Source organism: Osmerus mordax, chromosome 4 (genome assembly GCF_038355195.1).
Source record: "Osmerus mordax isolate fOsmMor3 chromosome 4, fOsmMor3.pri, whole genome shotgun sequence".
Classification (NCBI taxonomy): domain Eukaryota; kingdom Metazoa; phylum Chordata; class Actinopteri; order Osmeriformes; family Osmeridae; genus Osmerus; species Osmerus mordax.
In genome coordinates, this window is record NC_090053.1 from 2,999,319 (window position 1) to 3,012,844 (window position 13,526).

The 13,526-nt window shown below is 54.4% G+C and overlaps 1 protein-coding gene across 1 annotated transcript in view; it reads left to right on the top strand.

Moving 5' to 3' along the window:
• hipk2 (homeodomain interacting protein kinase 2) overlaps positions 1-13,299 on the top strand; it is a 15,074-nt gene extending 1,775 nt beyond the window's left edge. Inside the window, exons 3-13 of the mRNA XM_067234650.1 lie at positions 305-391; positions 2,600-2,784; positions 3,176-3,338; positions 5,313-5,535; positions 6,459-6,580; positions 8,805-8,932; positions 9,777-9,962; positions 10,687-11,037; positions 11,364-11,617; positions 12,045-12,220; positions 12,661-13,299. Coding sequence (XP_067090751.1) covers positions 305-391; positions 2,600-2,784; positions 3,176-3,338; positions 5,313-5,535; positions 6,459-6,580; positions 8,805-8,932; positions 9,777-9,962; positions 10,687-11,037; positions 11,364-11,617; positions 12,045-12,220; positions 12,661-13,125 — 2,340 coding nt within the window. The 3' untranslated portion in view covers positions 13,126-13,299. The remainder of the gene's footprint in view (positions 1-304; positions 392-2,599; positions 2,785-3,175; positions 3,339-5,312; positions 5,536-6,458; positions 6,581-8,804; positions 8,933-9,776; positions 9,963-10,686; positions 11,038-11,363; positions 11,618-12,044; positions 12,221-12,660) is intronic.
• The last annotated feature ends 227 nt before the right edge of the window (positions 13,300-13,526 follow it).

Below are 13,526 nucleotides of genomic sequence, written 5' to 3' on the forward strand. Positions count from 1 at the left end.
CAACTGCACACTGACACTGGTCTTGGAGACATGTGTGTTGTCTATGTATGTGTGTGTGCTTGTGTATGTGTGGGAGTGGAGGTGGCTGAGCGGTTAAGGAATTGGGCTAGTAATCAAAAGGTTGCCGGTTTGATTCCAGGCCGTGAAAAATGACGTTGTGTCCTTGGGCAAGGCACTTCACCCTACTTGCCTCGGGGAGAATGTCCCTGTACTTAGTGTAAGTCGCTCTGGATAAGAGCGTCTGCTAAATGACTACATGTAAATAGTGTGTGTGGTGATGTGAGTGTCTGCTTGTCCTCCCCAGACACAGGACGACCATGAGGGGGAGACGGGGATCAAGTCCAAGGAGGCCCGCAAGTACATCTTCAACTGCCTGGATGACATGTCCCAGGTACAACACTGGGTTTCTGTGTGTCACATGTCACATGTCCCTCCTCTGCACACACACACACACACACACACACTCACACTGGCTAAGAAACCCACACACAGCAAAACAGAGAGGTTGTGTTGTGTTACCCCCCCCCTCCCTCCCAACCTCCCTCAGTCTCTCTCTTAATAACTCCCAGACTGCTTTAGGAGAGCTCAGTCAGCGGTCAGTCTGGTGCTCGTATCTGTGTGTGACATCAGCGCCGAGCTCGCCGATGTACCTGAGCGTGGGCTCATGTTGTGACTGTGTCTAACCGGACGCATCTGTGCAGAACCGTGGCACTCCAGAACGCAGCCTCTGACTGGCTCTGTGACGCGCAGGAGAGATGGTTCTGGAATCCCGCCGTTTCCTCCAACCAAGCGTTGCGTCTGGTAATGTAGACGCAGTGAGTCATAACAGTGGCTGACCTGGTGGACAAAGACTCTGATGCTAGCCAAAATATACTCTGGAGCCTCAACTCTCCTCCTCCATGATGGCTCATGGTGGAGCCTGTCCGGTCCAGTTTCCTTCCTGGTTTCACAGCCGTGGTGAGGCACACCCTGGTGGGGGTTCGATGTATCCCTCATGGCCACCTCCAGGATCCTGGCCTCAGACAGACTCCAGCTGGTTGATGACCCAGAGGGAGGAAGGGTGTGTGTGTGTGTGTGTGTGTGTGTGTGTGTGTGTGTGTGTGTGTGTGTGTGTGTGTGTGTGAGTGGAGCCTGTCTCATCCCTGTAGAGCTGCACAGCCCTGCTGTGGGTCCGACACATGGCTTCACTTCTCAGATGGAGATCTGTACCGTGGGAGTTGACCACCGGTGCCCAAGGCTCGGGTTTTGCCCAGCACACAAACACATAAACACACGCATGACACAGGAATGCTGCTTTCATTAGACCACTGTGTGTGTGGGTGGGTGTGTGTGTGCGTGTGTGTGTGTGCGCGCACTCCTGTCATAAAACACAGAGAATATAAAGACAGGCCGTAGCCTGGCTGAGTCACAATGAGGAACACGTAAATAAAACAACAGGCTGGACATCTGCCTTCAGTTGTGTTACGGATGATTGATGAAGGCTCCTAGGGTGAGAAAGGGGTTGGATCCTCGGATCCTCTCTTCCTTCCTGCCGTCCTGCCTTCTATCCTGCCTTATTTCCTTCCATCATTCCTTTCCAAAGTCATGTCTGGCTCTGACGGAGGACAGTGAGATTCTCTCCCACCTTGTCCCTCCACCCACCGTGCAGAGAGAGGGAGAGGCAGGGGGAGAGGCAGGGGGAGAGGCAGGGGGAGAGGCAGGGGGCGAGGCAGGGGGAGAGGCAGGGGGAGATGCAGGGGGTGGAGGCAGGGGGAGAGGCAGGGGGCGGAGGCAGGGGGCGGAGGCAGGGGGAGAGACAGGGGGCGGAGGCAGGGGGAGAGGCAGGGGGCGGAGGCAGGGGGAGAGGCAGGGGGCGGATGTGATCATACTCGGTGCTGACTGAGTGGCAGAGGATCGACTAATGCCGTCCTGGAGATAAGCCCTGTGTCTTTATGAGAAAACAGCTCCTATCTTTGCATGGCAGGCCCCAATAAACATGGTGGCTGTCTGTCTCTCTGGGACCAGGCTTGTTTTCGTAAAATATATTTTCTGGTGCATTTCTGCTGTATTGTGACAGTCAGTTAAGAGTGACAGGAAATGGAAGGAAGAGAGAGGGTGGGGAGGACAGGCAGGAAGTGGGTCGAGGCTAGGTCTGACCCTGGGCCCCTGCAGTAAGGCCCAGACGTACACGGTGTGCACACTTAACCGGTGTTCCAACAGTCCTCTCAGACCAAGCTGGTCCTCTGCCTGGACTGAGCTTTAATAAGCTACAACAACAATCTGTAGTTTATTTTCACTTCAGAGTCCAGATAAGAATCAGAGTGAAGGCGCCGACCATGTCTCCGAGTGGCTGGGCTCTCTGCTGTGTGTACCAGTGTAAATGTTTATCATGTCAGCAGGGTACAGGGTTATCACTGGGTCCTGTGACACACATGTGGACAGCCTAACTGATGGGGCCTTGTGTGTATTAATAGGCGACCGTGGAAATATAAACACTTGTGTTTGTGTTCTGGCCACAGCTACATCAGACACCCCAAATACTCAATACACTCTTTAACACCTCAGGAAGCCTGTCGCTGGACTTAGGAATGCTAATGTGTGTGTGTGTGTGTTCCTGCAGGTGAACATGACTGCAGACCTGGAAGGCAGCGACATGCTGGCAGAAAAGGCCGACCGTCGGGAGTTCATCGACCTGTTGACTAAGATGTTGACCATCGACGCGGACAAGAGGATCACTCCCATCGAGACGCTCAACCACCCGTTCGTTACCATGACGCACCTCCTGGACTTCCCCCACAGCACACAGTACGTCATGGGACCCCTCCCCCCCCCCCCACCCCACCCCACCTTCATCACATGATGCCACATCTGTCCAGAATAGACAGTATTGTCATAACAACCTAATAATACTGTTGAGCAAAATTTAATATCCTGTTTACTCTACATCTCGAAAATACCCATAAACACTTTCTGTCTATATCCATCCCTCTCTCTCTCTCTCTCTCTCTCTCTCTCTCTCTCTCTCTCTCTCTCTCTCTCTCTCTCCCTCCCTCTCTTCTCCCTCTCTCCCTATCACGCTCTCTCTCTCCCTATCACGCTCTCTCTCTCTCTCTCTCTCTCTCTCTCTCTCTCTCTCTCTCTCTCTCTCTCTCTCTCTCTCTCTCTCTCTCTCTCTCTCCCTCTTCTCCCTGCCCAGTGTGAAGTCCTGCTTCCAGAACATGGACGTGTGTAAGCGTCGCGTGAACATGTACGACACGGTCAACCAGAGCAAGACGCCCTTCCTGGCTCACGTGGCGCCCAGCACGTCCACCAACCTCACCATGACCTTCAACAACCAGCTCAACACTGTGCACAGCCAGGTAGGCCTCTGCACAAGCTGCCGCTGGCCTGCTTCTTCTTCGCACCAGCGCTGCGTCTGATCGTCCTGTTAGCGCTCGCTGGGGGTAGCGTGTCAGACAGCGCTCCTAGAGGTTGTGGGCTGCAACTGCAGGTTAAGGAGCCAACAGTGGAAGCCGGTAGCAGCCTGTCAGGCAACACACAGTCAGTGTCGAGCTAAAGTAGCCTGTCAGGCAACAGACAGACAGTAAAAGAAGAAGCCTTACTGCAGGTCACATGGGACTGCCGTTCTCCTGTTAAAAACTGCTGATTAGAAACACACACTTCCTGCTTCCTGCTTGTCTTGCATTCTAGGGCTTTCAGGCCTTAAGATCCCCTCCCCTTTCTCCTCCCTCACCTTCCTCCTCTCCTCCCCTTCCTTATCTCCTCTCCTCCTCCCCTTCCTTATCTCCTCCCCTTCCTTATCCCCTCTCCTTCTTTCTATCCTCTCCTCCCCTTCCTTATCTCCTCCCCTCCTCCCCTTCCTTATCTCCTCTCCTTCCTTCTCTCCTCTCCTCCTCCCCTTATCTCCTCTCCTCCTCCCCTTCCTTCTCTCCTCTCCTCCTCCCCTTCCTTATCTCCTCCCTCACCTTCCTCCTCTCCTCCCCTTCCTTCTCTCCTCTCCTCCTCCCCTTCCTTATCTCCTCCCCTTCCTTCTCTCCTCTCCTCCTCCCCTTCCTTCTCTCCTCTCCTCCTCCCCTTCCTTCTCTCCTCTCCTCCTCCCCTTCCTTCTCTCCTCCTCTGCCCCTGCCCTCCCTCCCTCTGAGGGACCGTGAATCTAACCTGCTGACTCTCAGCTTCCTCGTGTGGGTGGAGGAGGTTTTCACATTGTGCTGAATTACATTTCCAGCTTCTCTCTCCCTTTCTCCGCAAACAACCCTGTTTATCGCCAAACGCATCAATGAAACCAAACCCACTGTACACCCGCAACAAAACGTCTGATCCGGGACCCATGCTGTAATGTCTCTCCCGCTCCCTGCCCCCCTCCCTGCCCCCCTCCCTGCCCCCCTCCCTGCCCCCCTCCCTGCCCCCCTCCCTGCCCCCCTCCCTGCCCCCCTCCCTGCCCCCCTCCCTGCCCCCCTCCCTGCCCCCCCACCCAGCCAGGCTTTTCCTCCCCAGACTCCATGGCATCGGTTAGGTACACAGCATATCTGACTGGGTCTGTCTCCAGGGCTCACATGAGTCGACACGTTAGCAAGGCTCTGCCTGTGATGAAATGCTACAGCCGTGTATTGATTAGCACTCTCCCACGGTATTCATCCAGAACGCCGCCGAATGAAAAAGAAAAATGTAAGTGCCTGGGCGTCGGAGCCCCTCCTCACAGGCCCCTAATGAAAGGCCTGTAATTAGTCCCGGTGTTTTAGCAGCCCTGAGAACATGGGAGTACAGACAGCACTCAGGTGCGTGCTGTGACTCGGGGAGAGAGGTTCGTCTGCAGCCAGGCTGCAACCAGAGCCGTCTTCTCCTTCCTCATGTCTTATTGACGCGTCTCCCCCACGTCCCCGCTGCTGCTGCGGGATGATGTCAGCAGGGGCCGTCTCCGGCAGGAAGTACGGATGTCAGGGATGAGATACAGAGGATGTCTAGGAGAGAGATGCTCCGTTTGGAGATAAATATAGAGTATAATGGACTGGATGTGCAATATAAATTATATACTCAATGTTGTTATAGTTTATATAGGAGCTCCTGTGCCACCCTGCCCACGCTTTACCGGTGCCCCCCCGCCTCCCTCCCTCCTTCTAACCCCCCCTAACCCTGGCTCCTTTCTCCCTCCCTCCCTCCCTCCTTCTAACCCCCCCCCTCACCCTGGCTCCTCCCTCCCTCCCCCCCCCCGCCTCCCTCCTTCCAACCCCCCCTCACCCTGGCTCGTTCCTCCCTCCCTCCCACCTTGCTCCCCAACCCCTCCCTCACGCCCCTTTCCTCCCTCATGGTTGTGTTTGCTCCCCTCGTCCCCGCAGGCCTCCAGCCTGGCTCCCACCTCCTCCAGCAGTGCCACCCTCTCCCTTGCCAACCCCGACGTCTCCATACTAAACTACCAATCTGCACTCTACCAGCCCTCTTCCATGGCAGCCGCCGTGGCCCAGCGGAGCATGCCCATCCAGCCCGGCGCTCCCCAGCTCTGCACCGCCCGCCCGGACCCCTTCCAGCAGGCCCTCATTGTCTGCCCGCCCGGCTTCCAAGGTACGCAGCCCACACAGGGTCCCAGGGGGGCCCAGGGGGGCCCAGGGGGGCCTAGGGGGGCCCAGGGGGGCCAGGGAGGCCCAGGGGGCCCAGGGAGGCCCGGGGGTCCCAGGGGGACCCAGGGGGGCCCAGGGGGGCCAGGGAGGCCCAGGGGGCCAGGGAGGCCTAGGGGGGCCCAGGGGGGCCCAGGGGGGCCAGGGAGGCCCAGGGGGCCCAGGGAGGCCTAGGGGGGCCCAGGGGGACCCAGGGGGACCCAGGGGCTGGTCCTGTTGCCTGGAGTCAGCTCTGTGCTGATGCGTAGCTGCTGGTGTGTGGGCTGGATGATAGATGTATGTTTGCTGCTCTCCCAGAATATATGTCCTTAGAGGGAATGTCCGACTCCAGGGCAGCAGCTCCAGGGCAGCAGCTCCAGGGCAGCAGCTCCAGGGCAGCAGCTCCAGGGCAGCAGCTCCAGGGCAGCAGCTCCAGGGCAGCAGCTCCAGGGCAGCAGCTCCAGGGCAGCAGCTCCAGGGCAGCAGCTCCAGGGCAGCAGCTCCAGGGCAGCAGCTCCAGGGCAGCAGCGTGTACTCCTCATCACAGGACAGGCTGGGAGATGCCCTGAGAAGATGAAGAGGCAATTAGTCATGTGGAAGGAATGTTAATATCTATGACTGATGCTTTTTTTTGTTTTTGCCCAGCTGGCATGTTTGTGTTTTCTTAGCTGTGCTAAGGGCTGCAAAAGATTCAGATTTGGAAGTTCCTGCAGATAGAGGCGCTGCGACGCTTGAGTCTGCGCACTTAAGCATGGGAGGAATCCCAAACATCCAATGTCATTTGGGGATTTTAAGTGGATGGGATGGTAGATAGGACGCAGTCTTTCTGTGTGTTGTGTTGTGCTGTGTCGAGGTGTTGTGTTGACAGTGTGTGTCTGTGTGTGTCTTCAGGGTTGCAGGCCTCCCCATCCAAACACACTGGCTACTCTGTGCGGATGGAGAACGCGGTTCCCATAGTGACACAGGCCCCAGGGGCCCAGCCATTACAGATCCAGTCTGGACTACTCACACAGGTAAGCTCTCTCTCCTCACATCATCTATCTCTCACTGTCTTGCCCTCTCTCTTTCTCTTTACATCTCTCTCTCCTTACAACTTTCTCTCTCTATCTATCCATCTCTCTCTCTCTATCTCCATGCATCTATTTCTCTTAGTGGTTTTCTTTATAAATAGCCGTCCTCAGTGTGCATGTTAAGGCCAGACAGACAAAGTGGATCTGAGTGCAGGAAGGTCAGCAAACAGACATAGCCCCCCCCCCCCCCCCAGAACAGCCTTGTGAGGGCTCTGTCTCCTGCAGCCCCTGGCCCCAGCCTAGCTCAGGCCTCACCTCCAGCCCGTCTCAGCCCAGGCTTGGGGCTCCTCTCCCTGGGTGTTTGTGAAGGACGGGGAGGGTGTCTGGGGGGAGGCCGCAGGCAGGCAGGCAGGCAGGCAGGCAGGCAGCCAGGACCTTTATCTAGAACAGGAATGCAGAAAATGTGGAAACAATTGGAGAGGGAGAGCCTGGGCTTTCAAAAACCCCGAAGTGACAATGGGTTTTTCACCCAGGGAGAGAGGGAGGCACGGGGAGGCATCGTGGGGCGGAGGGGGGGGCTGTGGTGGCAAGGGCCCTGGGAAGAAAAGGCCTTCTAACTGGGTTACCAGCTTGTGGCAGACGGGCCTGTTACACAACACAAGCACCCGGGGAAGGAGGAATGTAAATAGGCAGAGGAGAGAGAGAGAGTTGGAGGAGAGAGTTAGGAGAGAGAGGGAGTTAGAAGAGAGACAGGGAGTTAGAGGAGAGGGAGTTAGAGGAGAGGGAGTTAGAGGAGAGAGAGTTAGAGGAGAGAGTTAAGAGAGAGAGGGAGTTAGAGAAGAGAGAGAGGGAGTTAGAGGAGAGAGAAAGAGTTGGAGGAGAGAGTTAGGAGAGAGAGGGAGTTAGAAGTGAGACAGGGAGTTAGAGGAGAGGGAGTTAGAGGAGAGAGAGTTAGAGGAGAGAGTTAAGAGAGAAAGGGAGTTAGAGAAGAGAGAGAGGGAGTTAGAGGAGAGAGACAGAGTTGGAGGAGAGAGTTAGGAGAGAGAGGGAGTTAGAGGAGAGAGAAAGAGTTGGAGGAGAGAGTTAGGAGAGGGAGTTAGAGGAGATGGAGTTAGAGGAGAGAGAGTTAGATGAGAGAGTTAGGAGAGAGAGGGAGTTAGAGGAGAGAGAGGGAGTTAGAGGAGAGGGAGTTAGAAGAGAGAGAGAGAGTTAGAGGAGAGAGAGTTAGAAGAGAGAGAGAAGGTGTTAGAGGAGATAGAGAGTCAGAGGAGATGGAGTTAGAAGAGAGAGAGAGTTAGAGGAGAGAGAGGGAGTTAGAAGAGAGAGAATGAGTTAGAGGAGATAGAGAGAGTTAGAGGAGAGGGAGTCAGAGGAGAGGGAGTTAGAGGAGAGAGAGGGAGTTAGAGGAGATGGAGTTAGAGGAGAGAGAGAGTTAGAGGAGAGAGAGGGAGTTAGAAGAGAGAGAAGGAGTTAGAGGAGAGAGAGAGTTAGAGGAGAGAGTGGGACTTAGAGGAGAGAGAGTTAGAAGAGAGAGAGGGAGTCAGAGGAGAGAGTTAGAGGAATGTGATGTTGTAAGAGTTCGGCTGCAACAAATACTGGACTGCTTTAATTGTTAATAGATGGTGCAAATAGTATTAAAGAAACAACTTCTTTGTTTTCACAAAAGGTGCTAATCAGTAGAAGGTCATGAAGCCATCAGTGTTCCAGACACACACAGGAATATCTCCGGGCATGTTCTAGATGCTTCTTCTGGCGCTGTGCGTCACAGTCATGAAGCGACTCCTTTCACAGCTGCCTGAATGGGGCTGTGAATTTAATTAAAACCTGAGCTGATTTAGCTAATGCTGAAAACATCAGCAAGTATACACACACACACGCACAGACACACACACAGACACACAGACACACGTCCACACACAGACAGGAAGATGCAGACGGTCTTTATTAAAGCTCAGTCTTGTCTGCTGTTCTGTGTTTGTGCCCGTGTGTTGGAAGAGTTGTGCACGTTTTCACAGACGTGTTTGCTTCGACGTTCCTACTACTCATCACTGTGTGTTTATCTAACGTCACCCATGTTAATGTCAGTGTGTAGACCTAATAAAAGAATATTCCGGAAGTAGTCCAGATTTCACAGAAACAGCTGGCTAGGTTGGTAGATGATGAGATGATGACAGCTGCCCCCCCCCTCTCTCTCCCCTCTCCCCCCCCCCCCCCTCCCCCCCAGCAGGCCTGGCCCAGCGCCCCCCAGCAGATCCTCCTCCCCCCCTCCTGGCAGCAGCTCACGCACACCTCGGTCCAGCACGCCACCGTCCTTCCCGACGCCATGACAACCACGCAGCCCCTTGCCAACTGGAGGTCAGGAACAACACACTCTGCTGGGGTGTCTTTCAAGGCAGTCCATCAGTTATATGTTTGTAGATGATGTGCTTGTGTGCGTGTGTGTTTGTGGGTCTTTGTGTATGCGTGTGTGTTTGTAGGTGTGCGTGTGTGTGTCTGTTCAGGTTAATTTTGCAGGGGATGTTAGATGTTCAAACCCCCTCTGTCTTTGTGTCAGTTAGTGTCCTCAGAGAGACGAGTGTCGCACTTCCTCTGCAGAGCTGCCTGTGTCAGCTCCTCCTGCCCTCCTCCCTCTCTGACCTGCTCTCTCCTTCTCTCCTTCTCTCCCCCCCTCTCTGGCCTGCTCTCTCCTTCTCTCCTTCTCTCCTTCTCTCCCCCCATATTTGGCCTGCTCTCTCCTTCTCTCCTTCTCCCCCCCCCTCTCTGGCCTGCTCTCTCCTTCTCTCTCTCCCTCCCTCTATCTCCCCCTCTCCCCTGATCCCTCCTTCTCTGTCTCCCTCTCGCCCCTGCTCCCTACTGCTCTCTCTTCACACACTCAATCTGTTTCCTCACTCCCTCCCTTCCTCTCTCTCTCTTCATCACCACTCTCTCTACAGCCCACTCCCCCAGCTCTCCTCCTCTAGTCTTTCTTTGTTTCTCTCCGTTTCCCTCAGTCCCTTCAGCACTCTCTCTGTCACCGGCCTCCTTTTCTAGCGTGGTAACTGTTGCCACCTACAGGACAGTATGTGAAGTACATAGTCGCCTTCACTTTCTGTTGAAGCATCTGTTTCATCTGCAGGATTCATCACAACTTTTCAGGAAAATTCAGACATTTTCATTAAGAAACACTGTCATGCTAACTTGTTAGCTTCTTGTCTTTCAGGAACTCACACCCTCATGGCAGCCATTACAATCCCATCATGCAACAGCCAGCCTTGCTGGCTGGTCACGTGACCCTCCCTTCCAACCAGCCTCTGAATGTGGGCGTGGCCCACGTGATGAGGCAACCATCAACCAATAACAACCACTCTTCCTCAAAGAACAAGAAGCAGCATCAGGTGTCTGCCAGGTAAACCAGCAGGCCCAGTCTGTCAGCCAACACAAACAACACTGTACATTAGGTTACTTAGAACTACCATGAGAATACATAACACTACCTAAGGTATCAACATTGTAGGTACATAGGAGCTATTATAGGAGTTTTATAGTCATGAAACTGTTAGGCATCAAGTGTTAGCAGAACGTGTAATAAGGCACAGTGCAGTTGAGGACTGTTAAGAGTTAAGTGGGGAAGTTGAAGGTTGTGTTGCCAAAACAAGATCAGTGTGAACTTCCACTTACCCCTGGAAAACCCAACCTCCCCCGTACCAAGTGCCACGTGTGCTGCTAAACCATTATGCTGCATAGCATTTACATTTACATTTAGTCATTTTAGCAGACGCTCTTATCCAGAGCGACTTACAGTAAGTACAGGGACATTCTCCCGGAGGCAAGTAGGGTGAAGTGCCTTGCCCAAGGACACAACGTCATTTGGCACGGCTGGGAATCGAACTGGCAACCTTCAGATTACTAGCCCGCTTCCCTCACCGCTCAGGCACCTGATGCCCCCATAGCAGTTCCTATTTACTTACAGTGCTGAAGCTTTAGGTATTTCTATGTAGATACCTGAGGTATTTCTATGTGTTTACATGGTAGTTAATGTAAAGTGTTGTCTATGAATGTGTACACCGTGTAAATGTCTCTGTGTCATGCTGGACTTTCTCTCACCTGTGGTCTCCCCCCCCCCCCCCCAGAAACATGTCGGCCTACGAGGTGTCGTCCTCCCAGGCGGTGCTCTCTCCTCAGCGCTCCAAGCGCGTGAAGGAGAACACTCCCCCTCGCTGCGCCGTGCTGCAGAACGGCTCCTCCTCCTCCGGCTGCGGCCCGCCCCCGGGCTGCGGGGGAGGGGGCTGGGGCGGAGGAGGAGGGGGGGAGGCAGAGCAGGCCTCCAGCACCACGAGAGACCCCCCTCACCAGAGCCACCACCACCACCACGGCCCCAGGCAGACCATCGTCATCCCCGACACGCCCAGCCCCGCCGTCAGCATCATAACCATCAGCAGCGACACGGACGACGACGACGACCACAAACAGACCAATCACAGGTCAGACACTCGACCGGCAAAACGCTCAGTGGTCCCCTCGTTGTGGAAATACACCAACACGCAAGCTAAAACGTCATATAAAAACAGGATAGAATTGTCCACTCCTGGGGGGTATTCCCGGAAAGATGGTTATGGGACATACCCGGGTAAGTTAACTCTCATCTGAAACCCAGTGTTGTAGCAACATTGCCAGTAAGTTGCTACAACATTGTGTGTCAACTGGAGAGTTAATTTACCCGGTTATGTCGCATAACCAGCTTTCCGGGAATACCCCTCTGGAACAGGAAGTGTTACCCTAACCCTTGTTTACTTCCTGGTTCTTCCAGCTCTTCCTCCAAGCACAGGAAGAACGTCATCAGCTGTGTGACGGTGCGGGATTCCCCGGACTCGGACTCCTCCTGCAACAACAGCCCGTACGCCGTGGAGACGCGCCCCGGCAACAACAACAACAACAGCTACGACTCCAAGGCGCCCCTGCTGGACAACTGCGGCAGCAACGGAAACCCTCGCTCCATCATCATCCCCCCCCTGAAGAGCCAGTCCGGAGAGCTTCTGAGCGCGTGCGAGCGGCTGATGCCAGGTGAGGGGTCTGGAGACGCCATGTCTTCCATGGGTCCAGCGTAGTGAGGATGGTATAGCACTCAAGGGTGGGTCTAGCACTCAAGGATGGGTCTAGCACTCAAGGGTGGGTCTAGCACTCAAGGATGGGTCTAGCACTCAAGGATGGGTCTAGCACTCAAGGGTGGGTCTAGCACTCAAGGATGGGTCTAGCACTCAAGGATGGGTCTAGCACTCAAGGGTGGGTCTAGCACTCAAGGATGGGTCTAGCACTCAAGGATGGGTCTAGCACTCAAGGATGGGTCTAGCACTCATCACACAAAGTATGCTACTTTGGATAAAGGCATTTGCTAAATTAATATAACGTACATTATGTAAGAACATAGTTTGGAAGACTCGATGGCTAGACTTACTTTTTGGTGTCCTTGTATTCCTTTTTTAATGTTCAGATGCAATGAACCATCAGAACTCTGTCTACAAGTTTAAGTCCTCCAATGGCATGGTCGCTGCTAACAACCACCTGTCTGGGGGCGTGTCTGGGGGTGGGGCCTACCGCCAGCAGCGCTCCGGGCCACACCCCTTCCAGCAGCAGCCTCTCAATCTGAGCCAGGTATGGAGAGAGCATGTAAGAGCCCCTACGTACACCGTTACACTACACCCACACACCTGTACTACCTGTTTACAATCACACCGTTACACTACACACACACACACACCTGTACTACCTGTTTACAATCACACCGTTACACTACACACACCTGTACTACCTGTTTACAATCACACCGTTACACTACACACACCTGTACTACCTGTTTACAATCACACCGTTACACTACACACACCTGTACTACGTGTTTACAATCACACCTTTACACTACACACACACACACCTGTAGCAAGTTAATTTAACACCAGGAGGGTGGTGATGATGATGACAAGTGAACCTATATAAACAGTCAACGAGTGAAATGAACACTGCTAGTGAAAAATGTACCTTACATCATGCTTCATATGAGTGACAATCTTGTCTGCGTCCTTCCTGTGTTGTCTGTGTGGACCGCCCAGGCCCAGCAGCACATGGTAGCCGAACGTAACGGAGGCCATCGTCGCCAGCAGGCCTACATCACCCCCACCATCACCGCCCAGGCCCCTTACACGTTCCACCACAACAGCCCCTCCCACACCGCCAACGTGCACCCCCACCTGACCGCCACCCACCTGCCCGGCCAGACCCACCTCTACACCTACACCACGCCAGCGGCCTTGGGCTCCACCGGAACCGTAGCCCACCTGGTGGCGTCCCAGGGCTCAGCCCGCCACGCCGTCCAGCACACCAGCTACCCAGGGGGCATCGTGCACCAGGTGCCCGTCAGCATGGGCCACGGGGTGCTGCCCTCGCCCACCCTCCACCACAGCCAGTACCAGGCCCAGTTTGGCCACCAGACATACATCAGCGCCTCCCCTGCCTCCACAGTCTACACTGGATACCCCCTGAGCCCTACCAAGGTCAACCAGTACCCTTACCTCTAGAGCCCTCACACTGGAGCCCGGGACTCAGCACTGCTGCTTAACCCCCTCACACACCAACCCTGACCCCCCACCCCTCACCCATGCCCAGTCACCTCTACTCCCTCCTCCCCCCACCACCACCCTGCCAGACAAACACCTGCAATCCTAATCAAACTCTTTCGTTTAACTTGAAGATGAACGACAAAGGGGAATAGAGAGGAAGAGGAAAGGCTCAGCCACTCTAAGGAGAAGGAGGGGGGGGGGATTTTTAGGAGAGTTCAGTGATTTTTCTTTCTTTCAATCCATCTTTTTCCCTTGAAAGGGCCAGTTTTGCGTTCTTCTCCTTGACCATTTATATTTCTCACTCAAAATGAAAGTCACGTTTTCGTTCTACAGCAAGGTCTCCTAAACAGACCTTTCGA